This window comes from Sebastes fasciatus, chromosome 23 (genome assembly GCF_043250625.1).
Source record: "Sebastes fasciatus isolate fSebFas1 chromosome 23, fSebFas1.pri, whole genome shotgun sequence".
Classification (NCBI taxonomy): domain Eukaryota; kingdom Metazoa; phylum Chordata; class Actinopteri; order Perciformes; family Sebastidae; genus Sebastes; species Sebastes fasciatus.
In genome coordinates, this window is record NC_133817.1 from 4,621,693 (window position 1) to 4,644,733 (window position 23,041).

General features: G+C 41.7%; 2 protein-coding genes across 5 annotated transcripts in view; both read right to left on the reverse strand.

Annotated features, from left to right (window-relative positions):
* Positions 1–885, reverse strand: part of LOC141762089 (chemokine-like protein TAFA-2) — an 82,207-nt gene extending 81,322 nt beyond the window's left edge. The window contains exon 1 of one of the 2 annotated variants that reach the window (XM_074625953.1): positions 251–885. The gene's annotated coding sequence lies outside the window, so the exon portion shown is untranslated. The remainder of the gene's footprint in view (positions 1–250) is intronic. The other variant, XM_074625952.1, reaches the window with a different exon arrangement.
* A 1,619-nt stretch (positions 886–2,504) lies between these two features.
* etv6 (ETS variant transcription factor 6) overlaps positions 2,505–23,041 on the reverse strand; it is a 35,049-nt gene continuing 14,512 nt past the window's right edge. For all 3 annotated transcript variants that reach the window (XM_074625063.1, XM_074625062.1, XM_074625061.1), the window contains 6 exons: positions 12,647–12,811; positions 8,886–9,020; positions 5,218–5,862; positions 4,924–5,066; positions 3,203–3,303; positions 2,505–3,062 (listed from right to left, as the gene is read on the reverse strand). In XM_074625063.1, coding sequence (XP_074481164.1) covers positions 2,960–3,062; positions 3,203–3,303; positions 4,924–5,066; positions 5,218–5,862; positions 8,886–9,020; positions 12,647–12,710 — 1,191 coding nt within the window. In that variant the 5' untranslated portion in view covers positions 12,711–12,811 and the 3' untranslated portion in view covers positions 2,505–2,959. The remainder of the gene's footprint in view (positions 3,063–3,202; positions 3,304–4,923; positions 5,067–5,217; positions 5,863–8,885; positions 9,021–12,646; positions 12,812–23,041) is intronic.

Consider the following 23,041-nt stretch of genomic DNA (forward strand, 5'->3'; position numbering starts at 1 on the left):
GCACAAAAGAAATTTGTTCTCCTGTTTTAAGAGCTATATTTTAGGATAAATGGCTGAAAATTTAAGGAGTGACAGAGAGTTAAACCAGGCCTTATACTTGGTAATTGTTTCAGTCCTGATTGGATATTGATGCTGTGCTGATGCTCCACAATAAAACACTTCCCATGCGCACTAACCAGCGGTGGAAACTCCTCTAACAAACACACACAGGGGGGCACAAAGACAAAATGACCATGTGAATGTGTCTTACCTGTAGTTGTCCCACTCCCTCCTCACACACCTTTAACGCCCTCTCAAACCATCTGCTGCTGCTGCTGCTACAATCCAGTGGTGTTCCTGTGATCTGGACACATTTGCGTCCTGGAAAAACCAGGGAGTGGTGCCTCTCCTATTTTTTTTTTTTCCCCCACTGGATGAAATCAAACAGCTTTTGTCAGAATCAGACACGATTCTTCTTTATTCCTGCAGCGTGGTGGAGCATCTCATCCTCCCGCATCCACATCCACCTCCCCTCTCTCCTCCTCTCTCTTTATTCCGTTATAGTCCACAAACAAGCAGCTTTAATGTGCTAGTGAGCTCACAGTCACCCTGAGGATCAACACCGCACACTCAAAAATGAATATATATATAATAATTTCTCCAAAGTAGGATCGATCCGGATCAATCACTTCTTCTCTAGTCTGCAGTCTGCGGTCTTCTCCTCCGCGTCTCTCCTCAGTCTGACAGCTCGGCTCCGTGCGCAACAACTTTTTATGGAGACTCCGGAGCGCACGCACAGCCGCTGTACCTCCAACCTGGGTAACGCGTTACAACACACAGTACTCTGATTACTGTCATATTTAGATGTTCATTTTTTAAACGTCACAGTGACTGATCCGGATAATGTAATTAGATGTATTTATTTATTTTTTCTTATCTTTTATTTTATTGGTTTTCTTTTTTAGATATGTGAAATACATGAAATGTCATGTCTTTGAAATTCTAACTAAACATTTCATTTTATAATTTAATTATTAATATTGTTGGTCTGTCTGTATGTGTGTATATGTATATATGCCTATATTTAAAATTCAATAAAAATATTGTTTAAAAAAAAATAATGTAATTAGATTATGGAAAAATTAATGATTATTATTATACTTCAAGGCTCATTTGGACATTTGTAGAATCACAAAACATAATTATTCCAATTAATTCAAAAGTCTAAAGACACTAATTTAGGAAGTGTAACGTCAAATTAAATTTAATTAATTAATTAATTATTAATAAATAAAGTCAAGCTGCCAGGGTGCAATTAGTGAATTACATTGAAATTGGTAATTAATAATTAATAAATCACATTTGATTAATAATTAACCTCAACAGTGACATCATCAATACAGCAAAAATGGAAGACACACATAACACCATAATATGATCATTTCTTCCATCTTCCCAAAGGAACTGCAGCCACATTTTAATCCTGTAAGTGACCCTTTAAATGAGAAGCATGTTTGATGAACTGTTGAACTGTGGACAGCATCATAAATGGTCCAGTACTGCCATCATGTGGACATTTTAATGTGTTTCACCAAACGTGACTCTTGCAGAGAAACACTAGAGAAAAATGGGATTAATGTTCAGGGAGATATCTTTTTAAGGTTAAAGGGATAGTTTAGGGTGTTCTGAAGTGGGGTTGCATGAGGTACTTATCCATAGTCAGTGTATTACCTACAGTAGATGATGGTCGGGAAGCAGACAACATGGAAGGAGTTACCTCATCGAAGCAAAGCTAAACATATTTTAGCCCCCCTAAAAAAACGTATTTAAGGCCCATCTAAAAAAAATCAATATCGGTTTAAGTGCACGCTATATTTATAATATTTCCATGTCTTTATCTTGCCATCAGACAGCCTTTTTCCGACAATGAACTGAAGCTGTTGTTTCCATCTATGCTGTCGCCAAATCCACCAGACATTTTTCATTCATCACTTAACGGTCATTTTACCTCGCAGCACCCGGGAGTTGCTGGTCTACCGCTGCACCGATCGGTTAGTTTGTTTGTGCTATTGTGTGACTTTGGTGAATTCGAACTAACCGAAGTCACACAATAACCCCAAACTAACTAACGGATGGAGGCAGCGGTAGACCAGCAACCCCCGTGTTCTGCGAGGTAAAATTATAGTTTTTTTCAATGGAGTCTGGTGGCTTTAGTCGAGAGCATAGATGGATACAACGGCTTCAAGTTCCCCGTCGGAAAGGGCTGTCTGACGGCGAGATAAAGCGGTGAAAATATTCTAAATATAGCGTACTGCTCTTTTAGGTGGCTAAAATACGTTTTGCCCCCATCCACAGCAGTACATTGCTTTGCTCCCATGCCGGTAACTCCTGTATGCTTCTCCAAACTGGGGGCGTGCCGACCGCCATCTACTGTAGGTAATACACCTACTATAGATAAGTACCTCATACAACCCCACTCTAAAACACCCGAACTATCCCTTTAAGTACACTCCACACTAAGAGAATACAGTTTGATCAAAAATGTTTATTCCATGGTGAAAACATTCCTGTCACACACACGCACACACACCCAATTTTCTTTTTTACAAACAGCAAAATTCCATAGTATAATGCAACGTGAGGAGACAATAAAATCATCAAAGTGACATAAGCACAAAGTGATTGGCTTTTTGCAGTTCATTCAGAAATAAAAAGGGAACACTTAGAAAGTCTTTTTCAGCTCCGTCCATCAGGAGAAATCACAACAACTGATGCTGCTTTTCTTCTTTTTACTTTAGGAAAAAAAAATACCATCCTAAGGCAATCTTAAGAGAGGATTCATGTCCGTCTGGTACGAGCGAACGTCGAACGTGCTCCAGATTCAACGACGATTGTTCCGGCTGCTTCTGAAAGGCATCAGCGGCTGTAGTAGTAGTAAGTAAGTAGTTCATGGACTCGTTTTTTTTTCCCCCAGAGTTCCTCAGCATTCCTCTTTGATGTAGATTTGTTCGTCTGTGTCGGACTCTATGTGCTCCAGCCGGTCCGTCTGTCCGTTCATTATCTCGTCGGGAGTTTTCATGAACCTGGTGAACAGATGTACAGAGATAAGTACCTCATACAACCCCACTTCAAAACACCCGAACTATCCCTAGTTAAATATATGTTGAATATATCATGAATAGCCGGAGCAACAGTTTAAAAATGTGTCTTTAAGTTGATATACCTGAATAGAAGTCTTTGCCCAGGCTCTTTCCTGATAATGTTCAGTTTGTAGTAGTGTCTCAGTGCTCGCGACATCTTCTCGTACGTCATGTTGGTCCTGTTCTGTAAGAGGTAAAAGAACAAAAAGAGTCATTTATATTGATAATAATGTGGAGTTACTGATCTGCTCTATTGACATTTAAAGCTGCACCAACTAATGGTTTGGTCACATAGGGGCAGAAGAACACCGCAACAAGATATGATATTAAATCTGTCATCTCATAAAAGTGTTGTGGAGAAGATGTCGGCAAACAGTTCCCTTTTCAGACATCATTGTGGTCCGTAAAAAACAAAACAATGAGCTAAAAGAGGCTAAAAAGCATGAGTTTATGGTCTCAATTGCTAGTTTCAAGTCTTCTTCAATACAGCATGATGTTCATTTAGTAAATTATGGTCCCATTTAGAGTCAAATAGACCATAAAGCAGGGGATGCTTTAGGGCGGGGCTACCTTGTGATTGACAGGTCGTTATCACGGAGTTGTCCGGTCTGTCCGTGTTTTCATTTTACAAATTTCACCCTTTCACAGTGTGTTTTCAGTTCATGAAAGTTAATTGTAACTCACTAATTTTGGTCGCCTAAAAATGTCTTATTCGGCGTTCGGTTGTACGTAGCTCCACCCTCTTGTGTCAATCCATTAATATGAATATATTGACTAGTGCAGCTTTAAACCTGCTCAATGAGCTGCCTGCAGTCTGATCATAGACAACAATAACGGCACACCTGAGGCCTCTACTACGAAGCAGGATTTGCGGTTAGCGAGGTAACTTCAGGGTTTAACCCTTCAGGGTTTTCCGTCCTACAACGGTGGATCACTTCTTACCGGGGTCGATCGCCATGATGAACATCTAACCTGCTCCGGAGCAGGTTATGTTCCAGATGAGAGATCAACTTGTATGAAAGCACCAATCAGAGCCCGGTGCAGGGATCGTATGATAATATTACACACATACGAAGAAGTTACAGTCATAATCCAGGCTAAAAACAACACAGTTTAAACTGACAAAAGCAGGAAGGACAGCTGGCTGTGTGCTGTGGGTGTTTACCGCTATGAATTATATTTTTATATTTATTTATTTTTACTTGCTCTCGAGTCCGTTTCACACCACCGGCGACGGGGACGCAGCTGAGAGAGGGTTGAAATACTCACACACGCCACATCATTCTTTAAAGAGCAATGAAGTGTAATCTATTCATCCATTACACTTCTAAAAGCTATTTATGAAATCACTGCCCCATCTAGACGACTATATCTGACTTTTGAGTGTTCTGTTAAATTAATAAATCTGTTAATTTACGCATTCACACAATTTTTTTCTTCTGCCAGCTGTCCTTCCTGCATTTGGCAGCTTCAACGGTGTTAATTTGAGCCTGGAGTATGTGTTTAACTTCTTCGTATTTGTCTAATATAGTTTGCTCTTCCTTTGTAAAATGTGCCGCTCTACTGACAGTAGACTTGTCCATGTCTGTGATTGGTCATATGCTGCCCCGTTCATGTGAACGCGCTCATAGCCACACTGAGAAACCCTGGGTTGACTTACTGAGTTGAGCTGACTGATGAGGACCGCTTAGCGTGATCTCGTTTGTTAGGGTTAGTTAAACCAGATAAGGAAAAGATACCCTCTGGGTATGTTGAACTGGCTTCGTAATCCAGGCCTCTGGAGCCCAGCTGAGTGTGTGTTTACCTTGTGATTGCCCCAGAGCCTGGCCAGGCCGTTGGGGTCCATGATGCGGAAGACTTTGCTCTCTGTATCCTCCCAACGGATGTAGTTCTCGTACCTGCTGTCTGACAGGAGCTGGTAGACGTAGTCCCACAGCAGCCTGCAGTCTGCAAGGACACCACAGGGAAACCCAGAGATGAGATGGATGGAATATTTAGTTTGATGCTCAGAGAATATCAAAAGGACAAGATAGAGGTCATTCTGTCTCTGTGAGAAATGTGACGCCACCTCTTTGACCTTGTGAGGGCTGTATCCTACCTGCTATCCGTCCGATGGGTATCTGTTGCTCCTCTGGAGGAGACACGGGCATGATGACATGGTTCCTGTAGAGCGCCTCCTCCTGCTGCTGCAGTAGATGCTGCTGCTGCTGCTGCTGCTGCTGCTGCTGCTGCTGCTGCTGCTGCTGCTGGGACAGCTGTATCTGATGGTGGTGGCCGTGCACTTTCCCCTCGCGCCCGTTCTCCAGCGCCGCCTGAGACGGGGGCCCACCGCGGCTGTGCCTGAAGTCCATGGCGGCACCCCCGCCACCGCCGCTCCTGCTCGGGCTGAGGAGCAAGGGGTTCATGATGGCGCTGGGCATGAGCTGGATGACGCGAGGAGGGCCCGCCTCCTGGCCCCCGGGGCTACCCGGGCAGGGGGCTTCTCGCGGCGTGGCGCAGCGGCCGTTGGGCGCAGTCGGGGACACCGACAGAGGGTACATTTCCTCGGGCAGGTGGTGGTTGCTGTCGGGCAGCTGGGAGAAGGTCTGGAGGTGGTCGTCATTGGCGGCGCGGGGGTGGTTGGGCTCCGGAGGGGACCGCCTGGTGGCTTGATGGTGGGGGGAGCGGGAGCGGTGACGCAGCTCGATGGTTGGTGGATGCTGGGGGAGCGGCTCATTACCACGTGGTGCCCGCCGTACCGTTTCTGGAGTTACAAAAGATACAACATGCGAAAAAATTAGGGCTGTCAATCCATTAAAATATTTAATCTCAAATTAATCACACATTTTTTATCTTTTCAAAATGAACCTTAAAGGGAGATTTTTCAAGTATTTAATCCTCTTATCAACATGGGAGTGGGCAAATATGCTGCTTTGTACACATGTATGTATATATTTATTATTGGAAATCAATTAACAACACAAAACAATGACAGATATTGTCCAGAAACCCTCACAGGTACTGCATTTAGCATAAAACAATATGCTCAAATCATAACACGGCAAACTGCAGCCCAACAGGCAACAACAGCTGTCAGTGTGTCAGTGTGCTGACTTGACTATGACTTGCCCCAAACTGCATGTGATTATCATGAAGTGGGCATGTCTGTAAAGGGGAGACTCGTGGGTACCCATAGAACCCATTTACATTCACATATCTGGAGGTCAGAGGTCAAGGGACCCCTTTGAAAATGGCCATGACAGTTTTTCCTCGCCAAAATTTGGCATAAGTTTTGAGCGTTACTTATCCTTTGTGACAAGCTAGTATGACATGGTTGGTACCGATGGATTCTTTAGGTTTTTCTAGTTTCATATGATACCAGTATCTTCACTCTAGCTTTAAAACTAAGCTACAACCGCCGTAATATTGATTGCATTAAAATAAATTAGAGGGGTTGAAAGGAATTCGCCGTAACGCTTAAAAATATAAACAGTTGATGGTTCCAGCTTCTCAAACATGACAGGTTGCTGCTTTTCTTTGTCTTGAATCATATTAAACTGAATATTTTTGGACTTTGGACTGTTTCTCAGACAAAAAGAGCAATTTGAAGACCTCACCCTCAGCTATAGGAAATCATGATGGGTGTTTTTTTAGTTAACACGTATTGACTATCAATTGATAGTGACAACTAAAGTTCAATATTGACAACATTCAGCCACTAGATGTCGCCCTCTCTCTCTCCCGTTCCACTGCATTCACTTCACAACAAGTGATTTGTTGCACAATCTGCATATTTTATGGTCGAGTGGAGTGAGACTTAAGATGTTGGTGTGTGATACCAACATTGTTATACAGTTGACTCACAAGCCTTGTTAGCAGTGGGAACTAAACGTCAGACATCTTCCACAGAGATAAACAAAAGATTCATTTTGAACCCATCAACATTTTTAAAATGCTTAATTCACAATAATTATTTTTTTTTTTTACGAAAATCCATACTTTTATTCATCACATTTCTAAAAGCTCTATGGATATATAATTTTAAAAAACAGATTTGTCTAAATGAAAATGTAATCTTTAATACTGGTGTTACTGGTTTCAGGACTGTGGCGTTGGCTTGCATTAAAATCTAATCAAGCATGTCCACATTATTCTGTCCGCCCATTGCACATGTATATCAGGTTGAACCAAGCCTGTCTCTACTTCCATCTGTCAAAAGGAGCAGTGAAGCAGTAACAGAGCATGAAATGAAGTGGCTTTTCATAGCTTTCACAGTCCTTTAGATATATATAGTGTGTCCTCACTGCCGGTAAATTAAAAAGGTGCTTATTACTGTTCTGGCTTCACACAGAAACGACCACTAGGTGTCACTAATATCCTGCAGTCGGGCTGAGAACAGCTGATTACATTATAGTTGAAGAGTTTCAGTAGTCTGGAGTTATGCTCTGATTCCTTCAAGGCACAACCCAAGAATAAAAACATGTACAAAGTGGCACTCAAAACAAGGAAGCAACAGCAAACCTGCGATAAGCCACCCGGAGCAGCTTGTTTAAATAACGCAGCGTTTCCTTGTGGAGCAGGTTTTACTTGCCAACAGTTCACCACTTCAAACCCATCTGATTGTTGTTGGCTCATTTCCTCAGATCAGAGCCAGAAAATAAAACTCATTACTTCCTTGATTACAACAAACACAGGTGACACCTCTTTTACTTTTTAAGAAAATATTTTTACCCCAACTTTCCATTAAAAATGACTCATGTACAACTCCTATGGACATTTTGTAGAAACGGTTCAGGTATACGGTAAACCTTAAGTGTCATTAGCATCAATACTCAACTACATTCTGACATTTGGTACATGTAATTACAGTCTGATAATAATAACCATCAGCTAATTGATACCTACTATTTTAAGATCACATTACCTAGCTAATATTAGATCTCTGGACAGCGTCACTGTTGTTGTGGATGAATTGTTAACAACTATATTTTAATAGCTTAGTGGTTTAGCTAAGTAGAGAATAACGTTTGGGTATTATTACCTCAACTTTTTAAAAAATGACCACCTTAAAGGTCCCATATCGTGCTCATTTCCAGGTTCATACTTGTATTTTGTGTTTCTACTAGAACATGTTTACATGATGAAATGGTAAAAAAAACACCTTATTTTTCTCATACTGTCTGTCTGAATATTCACCCTCTGTCTGAAACGCTCCGTTTTAGCGCCTGTCTCTTTAAGACCCCCCTCACGAAACAGCCCAGTCTGCTCTGATTGGTTTGTGGGGCTGTCAAAGTTAACACTGTAATAACATATAATATAATAACAATAATATTCATTTTAATGCCACTAATTGCTTTAACACATTAATGCAACTTGCGTACTGGCAACATATGAAACTAGAAAACCTAAAGAATCCATTGGTACCAACCATGTCATACGAGCTTGTAGTAAAGGAGGTTAAATAACGCTCCATACTTGCACTAAATTTTGGCGAGGAAAAACTGTCATGGCCATTTTCGAAGGGGTCCCTTGACCTCTGACCTCCAGATATGTGAATGTAAATGGGTTCTATGGGTACCCACGAGTCTCCCCTTTACAGACATGCCCACTTCATGATATAAAATAGTCTCTCAGATGCTGGGTGAGGAATTATTAAGATAGCATATATATTTATATCAATGAAATGCAATCATTTTGGATTCACCTGTGGAGGAGTGTCGGTTCCAGTAACCTAAGATCAAGTGTAGGCCTGTTGAAACTGTGTGTAATGACGTCTATTGGACTGACCTTCAAGCTTGAGGTGCTGCGCGGCGCTTTCAGGCAGCGAGTGGAAGGAGTTCCCGGGGAAGTAGGCAGACGGGTAAAACACGTGGGGCTTCCTCTGCTTCAGGATGTGCTGCAGCAGCTCGTACAGGACGTCCCCTGCAGAGACGCAAAAAGGTCAGAGGTCACCACAGATAGCCTGCATTAAAAATGGGAAATTAATGCTGCCCGTCATCCAAAGAATCTGGTTCCCTTTATTCTTCTTCTTCTTCTCTCTTGCTTTTCCAGGCAGCAGGGAGCTTGAGCAATAATGGAAGAGTCTCTGAAGAGGGGGCCGGGGCGTCATGGCAACTCGAGACTTTGTTTGTTATTAGAACAACATTTCCTAGATATTCCTACATCTAATCTGGCGAGCCGGCGAGCACACACGTCAGGCGTCGCAGGCTACTTAGCGGGCCAACCTGGACTAGATGTTGACACAAGTAAATGGGCCGTATAGCTCTATATGACCCCGGCATTCTGCCTTTAAGTGCTCATACAGTAGCGGTGGTGACACCAGGCACAAAAGCCTGAGCAGGAAGCTTGAACTGAATGACTAACAGCTGTTTGTTCAGCCTCAACGCCGCCAAGGACAGCGGCGCAACAACAAAACATTTACACGGTTAACAAATAACTCCCAAGTAGTGGTTGTGATTTTAACAACATCACACATTACCTGAAAGACTTTTTTTTTTTAAAGGCTTACCATAACAAGGAAATGATTCTCATAAAGGAAGTGATGGTGAACGCACGTACACAAACAAAACACACACCCCTTTCAGTTCTCACTTTCTGGTGTTGTGGCGTTGAGTTGCAGCGGGGGGGGAAATTTCCCGCTTCCTGATGCTTTGATTCTGGATTTTAAAAGCTAGTTTTAAACGTCACATTGTCTGCTTACAAAACAATATGTTTATCATTATGAATCACGATTCCAAGGGAATTAAAGCAAACAGGAGAAAGTGTCATCTTACGGTTAGTCATAGTACCAAAAAACAGCCTTTTGTGCTTCACAATTCTCCCATTAAACATTTTCAAGTCTCAACATGCAGCTGTGATGTGGCCCATTGTGGGACGTGAGGTTGAGACATTCCAGGAAAAGAAAGAAGATTATATTATTCTTAGAGCTTCTACAAAAGGAAAATATGGCACACAGCAAAGGGCTTGATGGGAACTGCACACTTACAATCCCCAAAAGGAGGAAACAGACGCATCGCCAGCCAGAGTATTTGCTCGCTTCCCTAAAATGACGATTTTGCACTGATGTCACTGACAACATGGAGCCAAAACAACTAACCGATATTAGAATGTGATCAATCGCTGTCAGCGTTTTATCTCTCCGCGCCGCCTGACGTTTTTAGGTTTAGGAAATAACACCATCGTAACATCTACAGTCAGTCGCTGATGCATGAAACCGTTTAACAACGGAACGTCACATCGAGACGACTAAAGACAACTAATAAAACCTGCGATGATGAATCACATTTTCCAATTTTCTTTTTCCCCAGAATTTAACAGGATGTGAACATTTTGTTTTTTGCACAGTTGAAATGAAAACACATGCTCAACAACAGCTGTCAGCTGGGCCACATCTCTCCATAACTACAGATTACTCCTCACAAACATGTAATCACATTTAAAGAGGCACATTGTAGGAAATATATACTGAACTGAGCAACCTTTGCTCACGTCCAGATCGATTCTACAGAGGATTAATAATGACTTGTTAAATTAATCAGTGTTTATATCAAATGCATAAATAAATGATTACTTAAAGTGTTAAATAAGAAAATAAATCAAAAAATAAAAGCTTGACAACAGCGGTCAGCTGGGCCACGTCTCTCCATAACTACAGATTACTCCTCACAAAATGTAATCCAATTTAAAGGGGCACATTGGGGTCTCTGATTGTAGGAAATATATACTAAATTGAACAGAGCAACCTCCGCTTACTCGATCCTACGGAGGATTAAAAGTTTAATTCAAATACATAAATAAATGCTAGCATAAATTAATAATATTTGTGTTAAGTAAAATAATACATAAAAATAAATGCGGAATTAAATACATAAATAATTGCTGATAAATAAATTAATACTTTAAGTGTTGAATAAAATAAAAGAATAAAAGCTGAATTAAACACATAAATAAGTGCTGATAAATAAATTAATACTTTAAGTGTTGATTAAAATAATAAATAAATACAAATAAAAGCTGAATTAAATACATAACTAAGTGCTGATAAATAAATGAATACTTTAAATGTTAAATAAAATAATAAATAATAAATAAAAGCTGAATTAAACACATAAATAAGTGCTGATGAATAAATGAATACTTTAAATGTTTAATAAAATAATAAATTAAAAAAATAAAAGCTTAATTAAATACATAAATAATTGCTGATAAATGAATGAATACTTTAAATGTTAAATAAAATAATAAATAAAAAAACAAAAGCTAAATTAAATACATAAATAAAATTTAAAAATGCATAATCAAATTAATAAATAGATGGTAATTAATTGCAAAATAAATAAATGACTTCATACATTTAAGTCTAAAATTATTTTATGTATTTCTCCATATAAAGACCTTTACAGTGAAGTTATTTACCCTTACATTATTAACGTAAAGACAGATAAAAAAAAAATAGATGAAGAAGTAGAAATATATTATAAATTATTAATTTCCTGATTAATTAGCAACATTGAGTTATGTATTCATTTAAATGAGTATGCGTTCAGTTCAGCATTCCTTTATTCTTTTATTCATCAAATATTTTTTTTCGATATTCATTTCTGCATTGATTATGCAGTCGCTTTTAATCTTCTATACAACTCCCACATTTTTCTGAACTTTCCAGGCAATGGGGGGTTTATCTTATGTCTTATCTTTAGTATTTCACAACGTTGCTCACTCATTTCTTCCCACCATTTATGACTATCATCCCGACCCACGCAGCGCTGACTGACTGTGTGTTTGTGTAAAATTTCCAGCAAACATAGTCAGACATTGAATCCTGATTAATTTCAAAATAGAAATCCAAAACTCTACACTGACTTTTTTTTTTTTTTGCATTATTCTCACGCGCCTGGCCGCTAGCGTTGCCAGGGCGACAGTTGAGGTCGGTTTGTACTTCCTGATCAACCGTCCCCTACTTCCTCCCCCAGCAGCCTCGCTGTGACAGCTGCCTCCCCTCCGCTGTCGCCAGATACTGTCGCCTGACACCGCCGCCTTCCCTCCTCTGCACTTTATTGATTTTTAAAGGGTGTAGTTTTGCTGTAAACACATTGATTTTAAAGCTACATCGGCTTCATGTATAAATAAATATTGGTCTAAACCACAAAGTGCGACAGCGGATCAAAGGTCACAGTGTTGGCCCCGATTACATTTTGTCGTGAGACAAAAAATGTGATCATGGATGTTCATTTATCAAGTGTTTCACTCTCTTATCAGTCATTTTGTGACAGCAGGTGTCACTTTTTCCCTTAGAAAAGGAGCTTCTATGTATAATTGCACCATTTTTCCATGATTTTTTTCTGCAACTAGCCGGAGTGTTTCCATGATCTAAAACTCTTTCCTCCTAGTTGGTTAAATTCTGTTTTCCAGTCTGGGTTCCTGCTCCAGTTTGGACTAAAACAACCATCTAATGCAATCAATGACTCATTTTGTAAAACTTTTCCCCCAGTCTGGAATACACGTCTTAATATCTCCAATATAAAATTCATGAAGATGTGGGAATGTACCGGAGTGGGGGGATCGGTAGCGGAAGTCCTCCTTGGTGAGCAGCAGCAGGGCTTTGCCGTTCATTTGGAAAGAGCCGCTGGTGATCGGCCGCAGGGCGAACTCCTTCTCGGCCCAACGCAGCCACTGGGCCACGTCTTCTCTGCTCCAGAAGACTGGCTGCAAACCTGGAGGTGGAGAGGAAGAAGATGGAGTTGAGACCAGGGTTTTTGTAGAGAAGCAACAAAGTGGAGGTGACGGGGAAGGGAAGGAAGGAGGATGAGCTCAGCGGAGGAGAAGAGGCAGAAGGACGGGGGGAGGAGGGTTGGGGGGGGGCAAGGAAGGAAGAAAAGAAGGAAAGGCAGGAAGGAGGGGAGGGTGAAGGGGAGGGAGGAAAGGAGGAGGGGAAGGGGGGGAGGCGAGAGGAAGGAAGGAGGCAGAGGCAGTAAAAAGGATATTGAGGAAGTGGAGATAAAAGCCAAAAGGAGGGGGTGATTACGGGAACGGCAGCGGAGATAAAGAAAAAAAAAGATGAAGGAGGAGACGGAGTCAGAAAGGGAGAGGAGGTTAGAATAAAAGATTAGAAGATGATAGGTTAAGGGGAAGAATACAGAATGAATCACAAGGATATAAAAAAGAGAGGAGAGAGGAGGGGGGGATATGAGACTGTTATTTTATTTGATCCGTTATGATCTACGCTTTTCTCAGCTCCAGACAGGCACATCAGAGGACGGGCAGTTTATTAGTTTGTGTATAAACGGACAAGGACACATGGAGGGAAAGACAGCAGAAGGAAACAGCAATGACAGTGTCTTTTTTCTTTCCTCCCTCGCACTCTGAAATGCTTTTTTCACTGCCGTGGGAACAGGAGTGTAAAACATCTGCACTGGTGACCAACAAGCATTTAGAGGCAACAGAAAGAAAGACTGTGAAAATGGAAAAAAAAATGTGAACAAGAGCTCAATTTGAGTGTTTTGTTGCAGAATGAAGGATTTGGTTATAAAAACATTTCTCAGATGTGCTGTGAATGAAGAAACAATCTTACTGGCAAGGTTAGCTGACAGAATAGAAACACAGGAACCTGAACCTGTCAAAATAATAATAATAATAACGTAAATATGTGGTCATAAAAACGCAAATGGCGGTTAACGTTATATTTACACTCTAATATGTTGATGTAACAGCCACTAAAACGATACTGGCCTCAAGAAAACTCACTGTATTGAAGAAAATGAAAACTGTTTTCTCCAGAAAAATTTTAAAATGTTGCATTTCATTTTACGTTTGCCCTGAAATACAATAATTCTGGAGTCTTTGTACAAGTATTTGTTTTTTGGCGCCTGCAAACGCTGGTGTGCAGGCTAGCGAGCTTAACGGCAAAGAAACCTGGTCAAATTCTAAACAGAAACACAAACTATAGAGGAATCCGGCGACCGCTTTGTGTTTTCCGCCATCTGACGACAATTCGTAGCGACTCTGCTGTTTGCTACCGAGTGGAGTAGGTAAAAACACAGATGAGTATGTATTCAAAATTGATTAAAGTCAAATTGAAGACGAGGACACAGCTGCCGTCACTACGAGCAACCGCGACACATTCGGCTGAGAGTCACCAGTTCAACGTTCACCAGTTAGCAGACGCTTTGTAAAGGTAGAAGTGGAAAATTGTACACCTGATAGGACAGTATTGTCAGGTGACGCCACCGCAGTAATGGCGACTTGTTTACTTCCGGTACTTCCCCGGATTCGTATGAGGACCAATGAATTAGCATATCAAGAAAGCAATGGTAGCGCTAACTGCACCCTAGCAGCGACCACAACACCTCAAACTAACGTGGGAAAGTGATGAAGTGACTGAAAAGGCCCCCCAAAGACACCAGAGCGCTAGGCTTCATCATATTAGCTCCCTCCTCCGTTACCAATTGTCTTTTTTTATAGAGTTAGAACAGAAGCTCATCTGGTTTGATCAAATCTGATTATGAGGTTTATTTTGAACCACTGAGACTATTATTGAAACGTCCTCAAACTCTGATATTCTTGATATTGTCTGACATAAAAGGCTGTACATATTTTTAGCATAAAAACAAACAGTTTTGGACGTTTATTTATCCCGGTTAACACACAGATACTGCCACCTCATCGTATCATTTTGCGCCCTCCGTGTAACCCAACGATGTACAGCATGAGTCAGACTCACCTCCCTCTCTTTTTTCTATCTACTTCTCTCTTTCACACACACATACACAAACACAGACTTGCGACAGTGTATAGCTCCGATCAGAACATCCATGACACCCACACGGAGCATCACTCCTCATTTCTTACATCTCACTTATCGCCCGGCCTCAAACACTTCCTCTGGGAGTCGGACAGCTGTTATCTTTGGCCGCCAATGTCACTGTCAGACAAGTAATAGGAACCTCGTGCTCGCTTTCAGGCCTCTCCTCCCTCAGCTCCCCAGACCCGTCAAACAGAGGAAGTTTTCACAGAGAACAATCAATATAAAATGAAACCCTGTCTAAATTGTCAGATTCCCATTTTCTTCCCTTCCCTTCCAGTCCTCTATATTCAGATAGAGGCACGAGCGCTGCCGATAAGCCCGGGAAGGCCTCGGTTATCTGAAGCACAGCTTACGGCCTGTCGAGCTCTGACCCTCAGCTTGTCAACAGACATCCTGAGAAAGTGTCGGGGAATGGGATACAGGTGTTTCACAACCACAGGAGCTAGTGGGGGGGGCAGATAAGGAGCTTTATTCTGTCATGTTTTTTTGACTGGGTTTCTAGGATTGTTTTCTTGGCCACAGTAGAAATCATAGCCAGGCTACATTATCTCTAACCTCTAAATATTCTTTTTAATCCCGATTTCCCCAATGTGTCATTAAAGCAGCATAACGTTAGGTAACTTTAATCAATAAAACATCAGAGAACACGTTGAAATATTCCTGATAGGGCTGTCAAAGTTAACGCGATAATAAAGTGTTAATGAAAATTTGTTTTAATGTTACTGATTTCTTTAACGCATTAACGCAACTTGCGATTTATAGGTTGTAACGGGTTCAGTTTTAAAGGTATAGTGAAGATACTGGCATCATATGAAACTAGGAAACCTAGGAAATCCATCGGTACCAACCATGTCACACTAGCTTGCCGGGAAGGAGATTAAATAACGCTCCAAAGTTACGCTAAATATTGGCGAGGAAAAACTGGCATGGCCATTTTCAAAGGGGTCCCTTGACCTCCGACCTCCAGATATGTGAATGAAAATGGGTTCTATGGGTACCCACGAGTCTCCCCTTTACAGACATGCCCACTTTATGGTAATCACATGCAGTTTGGGGGCAAGTCATAGTCAAGTCAGCACACTGACACACTGACAGCTGTTGTTGCCTGTTGGGCTGCAGTTTGCCATGTTATGATTTGAGCATATTGTTTTATACTAAATGCAGTACCTGTGAGGGTTTCTGGACAATATTTGTCAGTGTTTTGTGTTGTTAATTGATTTACAATAATAAATATATATATACATTTGCATAAAGTAGCATATTTTTCCTCTCCCATGTTGATAAGAGTATTAAATACTTGACAAATCTCCCTTTAGGGTGCATTTTGAATAGAAACAAATGTGTGATTAATGGCAGTTAACCGTGGACCATCATGCAATTAATCCCTAGAAAAAATTGGTTCTTTCCTTTAACATAAAATGTGTCCCTTTTGTAGCTTCTACACATGACTTTATGTTTAAATTTAACTGAACTATATTACGAGAATAGATCTAGGAGGATGCGCTAGAATACTCCTGACTGACTACATCATTGACTTTCTATCAATATTGAATCAAGCTACCATCTGCACCGCGTGCACCAGCTGTACGCTCGTCTCTCGTGGCCGACTTGTGAGAGCAGCGAAGGCCGGGCCGGGCAGCAGTGCAGCGCGGGGTCGCGGGGGTCACGGCTGCGGTATGCTCTCTCCAGAGCCGGAGAGAGAGAGGTACTGCTCTGCCAAAACCCCTCCGAGATCCGGTCTGCCGGCCTCAGCCATCTGCACGGAGCCCAAAGGAGGAAGCAACAAGGGGAGCAGAAGGGACGAGGAGGAGGAGGAGGAGGAAGAAGGGGGCCCAAACAAACGTGTCCCACAACGCACTTTGGCAGGAAGCAATCCAGCGTGGGCTCAGTTTCAGCACAGGAAACTTCCTGCGGTAAGGTTAGAGAGCGACGCCGGGAGGTTTATTAACAGACAGCAGCAAAGACGGAGAGAAAAAAGGAAGAGTGGAAACGGAAAGGAAAGAGTGATGAGAGCAGCAGCGCAGAGTGTGAAGACAGGGGGGGGCAGATGGGGTAAAAATCACAAGAGGACTAAACAAAGACGCAAAAAAAGAGGAAGGAAAGTCAAACAGGAAGGGAAACGGATACTAAGCCGGTACTCGAGTGAAGTTCACAGAGCGGGACGTGAATTGTTGCTCGTATCTGATTCTTGTGACTGTTCAGACCTATTCTGGGATGTAAACCAATATATGAAGCGAAGCCTGCGAGCTGTTCAGGCACTCAACCTTAGTCAAAGTCTCCATTGGCATACTCTCATACCAACGTATATCCCACGCACCCTTCGGTTATGCTGGTGTACTGTATGTGAGCACTCGCTGCTCTGCTACCACACTGCTCACTCTGGAAACTATGCTGTCACTTGCTGTCCGCACTGCTGCAGCTGTTCATACAGCATTTCCATCTCCACCCCAGCATCCACCTGTGGGGACGTAGTCACCGCGACGTCACCCATCGATTTGTGGACTTCTGTTTTGAAGCCTCGAGTTGGGCATTTTGGCCATCGACATCTTGCTTTTTTGCACTCAGATGTGTCACGAGAGGGCGGAGCTAAGTACAACCGAACGCTGAGTAAGACATTTTTTTAGGAGACCAATAAGGTTACAATCATGAACTGAAAACACACTGTGAAAGGGTTAAAGTTGTAAGACGAAAACAACTCCCAGACTGGACAACACCGTGGTAGTAACCTGTCAATCACAAGGTAGCCCCGCCCCTAAAGCATCCCCTGCTTTATGGTCTATTTGACTCTAAATGGGACCATAATTTACTAAATGAACATCATGCTGTATTTTAGAAGACTTGAAACTAGCGACTGAGACCATAAACTCATGTTTACAATGTTTACTGAGGTAATAAATCAAGTGAGACTCATTTTCTCATAGACTTCTATAGAATCAGATGTCTTTTTGCAACCAGAGGAGTCGCCCCCTGCTGGCTGTTAGAAAGAATGCAAGTTTAAGGCACTCAAGCATTGGCTTCGCCGCTCACCTGCCCACTTGGTCTGAGTCTACTTTCCGCTATCGTCACTCCCCTACTCTCCGCTGTGCAGAACTTAGTGCTTCTTCGTGGAGAGCGACGAGAGTCTACAGCTTTTGCCAGAAATCATCTTCGCCCCTTTGCTTGCGTCACTCGTGAGTCAACGTATGAGTGTGGTATTTGCAATATGGCAGATAGGACGCAGCACTCAGAAGGGCGTCTAACTTTACAAAATAGTTGTAATACAGAAGAATGTAGCCAAGATGATTTCATGCACGGGAGGAAGAAGTGCATCCAGGATGCTTAAGTATTTACTGCAGCATGGTATAAAAATTAATAGTACTACGTTCATTGAGTCAAAATCAAATTGTGTAAGCAACAAAAAGTCATTATTTTTCCTCTCTCCATTGACGTGTTGCCAATGTCATTATTGCTCAGCAAGCTGCCAAAACTATGACAGTTGTAGGTGAATCACGAAGATTTATTTGCAGTTGTGTCAACTTTCATCGTATCTGATTTCAGCTGTAAAAACCTGAGTCACATCCAAGCTGCGTGTTTCTGCTTGTTTTTGTATCTTCGCATCCGTGCGATCTAAGGCGGGATCTGATTCTAAAAAAAATGATTGAAAACTGTGTTGGAAGTGCAGCCAGCGAGACACAACATATCCTTGGCTTTACTTGGAGGCAGAGAGGGAAATGGATGGCGTGGACAGGGTGTGAGAGGGGAGAGCACCTTGGATCTTGACACTCTGTTCCTTCACCACATTCACACACACTTCCTTGAGCTGATGAATCTCTGCTTGTTTTTCCGTTGGAGAAGTTACAGATGCGTCGCAGGTTACAGGAAGGAAATCAATTTCAGTCTTCCTTGTCATCAGTCTTGCCTCTTGTTGAATGCATCTCAGATTCACAAGAGTGAATGTGTGTGTGTGTGTGTGTGTGTGTGTGTGTGTTTGTGTGTGTGTGTGTGTGTGTTTGCGTTTCCGAGTGTGTATGTGTGTGTTTACATTGAATAAAACCCTCAAGCACGACAGCAGCAGGATCCCAAGCCCTTGACTAAACCGTGGGCTCCTAATCCTCTCTGATGACACATAATTTTCACTTTGTGGTTTTCTCAGGCCCCCGCTCATGCACACTGGCACACACACACACACACACACACAGAGCGCACAAGTTGCCAAGGCAACTCATAAGCGCTTGGGATGAATGAAGGGAGAAGAGGAGGATGAGATCATTGGTATCTTGTTTCGTTGTTGCGGTACAGAAGCCCTCAACTTCCCCTCGCAGCCAGACGAGTTAATGAGGTCCGTCCTGCTGTGGAGCTCAGAGGTCCCGTCCAGACTCACAGTTTAGCTCTGAACACTCAACACTGCTGCTTATGTTTCTCTCACCCAACTGACAAACTGCGACGACTGCTTCTCCATGCTTTGACTGACAAGAATTAGCTTTTAAAGCTAGGGTTGGTAATTTTCTTCTTGTAGTTATGTTATATTTCTTCGATACTCTTTACATCCCAACAACAATCAATTAATCAAATGTCTGTCACAGGACTACATTTACAGGACTGTATGTAATAAGCCCATCCAATCATTTCATTTGGCCTGAATTAAATGATGTGCACTTATTGGGATGTTAATAATTAACCGTTTAACCGTTAACTGACATTAAGCATCTTAACTGATTAACACTATCGGTTAAAACGGTTAAAAGAAATGTTAATAATTTATTAAAAGCTGAGAAAAACTCGTCACTTTAAGGAGAAAAGATAGTCAACCTTAAGAGAGTCTGAGCCGGCGTTACAGATACAGGAAGTCGGCTCCCGTCTATAGCTCGCTTGAGCGGAGGAGTTGTAGCCTCGTAGCATTTATTCACCGACAAATAACTGTACACACAATGTCTGCTACACCTACGTTCACAGCTATAACGCCACCGACAACACACACACGGTCTGTCGACTAAACTCGCTGAAGTTTCGCCGCGCTGACAGACTGTAACGTAGCACAAACACACACACTGTTTGTCGGACAATCGCTATCGTTAATCCGGGCAGACAGAGTGTCGTTACGCCGGCAAACACAAGCTGACAACCTGCTAAACTAAACTAAATGTGCGGTGGAGACTTTTACTGGGAAAGCGGCTGCATGTCCGCGACACTACACAATGCACCGTGGCTGCTAAGTTAACACTCCCAGACGGGTGAACTGGGGACTCAGTTGTCTGTTGTGCTCATACACTGCAGCAAGTAAAGTGTAATGTTAGTGCCAAGATCTCAGTTTCAGGTTCATTTTCAATTAGAAAATGAATCATGGTTATCCAAGAAAAGGAATAAATACTTCTTATTGGTATTTCTTAGTGTTACAAGTAAGGTGAGCTAAAGGTCATGTATATTAATTTCCCATAATTTCGTAAAACATCAGATGTTCTTGTGCGTCACACATTTCTGAGCACAACATGCTGTATTTTTGAGTCATACTGGGATCTGAAAGTCTCCCGATATTGTTTTCTGTTAAAACTCCTGACTTTTCGACAGTCTAAAAGAAACAGCTGATGTCCATAAAAAATTCTAAGACAGAGGATTTCAGCTCAGCCTGACCTAAGTGAACTATAACTAAATAAACAAAAAAGGCAGCGCCGCGTCGGTAAGGCCGGGACTTTGCTCTCCAAACTCAAAGCTCCTTAGTCACTCAGTTCTTCAGTAAATGTTTGCCTATTCTCTCCAAGCAGAAGTAGGCGGATATTGGTCTTGCTATCTCAATAAAGAAAAGGTTTTTCTTTCTCCAGACAGAGGAGGAGGAAGAAGGAAGGAGGAAGGAGGAAGGAGGAGGAGGGCTGACCGTGACCTTCTGACACCCTGACTCAGGGACATGTGGGTATGAGAGCTACACATTTCCACAGTTAATGCTCACACTATTCATCTCCTCCTCGGCTTTGTGCGGCTGTCTGTACATTGATTCCCTGTCAGGTGGGTGCGGCAGGGGAAAATCCACCTCCACACACACAAACACACTTTTACTTTTCAGTCAAGAGAAATCCCCCCTCCCAACCTCCACCCCTTCCAACCTCCACTTCTCTCATATTCATCCTCCGCTTCCTCCTCCGGCATGCGAGCGCTTGTCCCCTCCAGCAAATCTGGACCTCATCCAGTCAAAACAAACATAAAACAGATCATCAATCACGCAGAACTTTTTATGGCCAGGAAGTAGCACGACCTGTTTTTTGATAGCTTGTTGTTGAGCGTCGAGGAGCAAGCCGGCTCTTGTAGGTTAGTTCCTGAATCCAGCGTCAACTGCCACTCTTCCTTTTGTTCAGGAGCCAATTTTTTTTCTTTTTTTTTGAAAATGCACGAGCTTCAAAGACATTTGTTCACTAAGTCAGAAAGGCCCCTGCTTGTCTGAACCCCCCCCTACACACACACACACACACCCTTTTACTACTCTCTTTTCTTTCCATGTGGAGAAAGTGAAGTCAGCATTTTGTGCAGTGTAACACTTAGCTGATCACCTCTACTGCAAAGCTTCCATGGCAACCTTTTTGTCTTAAACAACGTCTACTTGTGTTGAATGCATGCTGTATGTCTATGACCTGCAAAGAGCTCAACCCAAACCGCTTCTCACATTTACATATACAGAAGTCAACCTAATCCAGGGGTCAGCAACCTGCGGCTCTTTAGTTCCTCTCCACTGGCTCCCTGTGGATTTTTAAAAATGGAAATGAATAACTGTTCTTTGTTTACATTTTCACTTTTATTTATCATTGTTGTACTGTCTATGGTACGACGGTACGATGGAGTATTAGGGCCAAATTGAGGGGGAAAAAAATACATCTGAGATTTCGAGAATAAAGTCATAATATTACGAAAATAAAGTCATAACTTTACGAGAAAAAAAAGTCGTAATATTACGAGAATAAAGTCATAACTTTACGAGAAAAAAATATATAATATATATAATATATATATATATATAATATATAATATAGAATTACTACTTTATAATATAAGGACTTTATTCTCATAATATTCCGACTTTTTTTCTCGTAAACTTAATATATATATTTTTTCTCGTAATATTATGACTTTTATGACATTCAGGAAATCTCAGATTTTTTTTCCCCTCACTTTGGCCCTCACTGCATTAGACTTATATACTATATACTTAGACTATAAACTGTGTTTTACCTTCATCACAATGCTCAAATGTTTTGCAGCTCCAGACAGATTTTTTTTTTGTGCCTATAATGGCTCTTTTGATAGTAAAGGTTGCTGACCCCTATCCAATACAGTACATGAACAATCTTATGCAGCCGAAATCTGTTTTGCATTTAGCTTCCCTGACCTTTCCCCACCATTGGGAACCATTAGTCACTGATTTATGTAATTTATTTCCATATTCGCAGAGCTAAACGAGTTTTAATGAGGGTTGGAGTGGAAAGCATGATCCTCATGTCGTAATATTGTCTCCATCTTTCTTGGTGAGTGTTCAATTTTGTGGGGTTTCAACATTGCATTTCCCAGAATCACCTCTCGATTAAAGGGGAACTTAACATGTCAGAATCAACTTACTAGTCACAGAGAGTTCCACACAAAAGATGTGTAGTGTCTATTCTGTCTTTGTCAAATGTAAAAACAAAACAGTTAAAGGAACAGGGTGTAACATTTAGGAGGATCTGTTGGCAGAAATGGAATATAATATTAATGTTTTCTTTAGTGCATAATCACCTGAAAATAGGAATCGTTGTGTTTTCGTTAGCTTATAATGAGCCGTTCATATCTACATAGGGAGCGGGTTCTCTTCACGCAGCTGGCTGTCATGTTTCTACAGTAGCCCAGAACGGACAAACCAAACACTGACTCTAGAGAGAGACATTCGCGTTTTCACGTCCTACACGCTTGGCACACGGGAGAACTTTCAGTTTGTTTGTAATCTGCAACCTCATCGCTAGATGCCCCCAAATCCTACACACTGCACCTTTAAGTAATCTCAGCATGGGCTTGGAAACTTCAAATTTATAACAGAAAAATATCGTAAAAACTGCTTTTTGTTGCTTTAAATTGACAGACATCATATGTGTGTTTGACGGCGCAATTCAAATGGGATCAAAACAATATATGTCTCTCGCTGTTGACT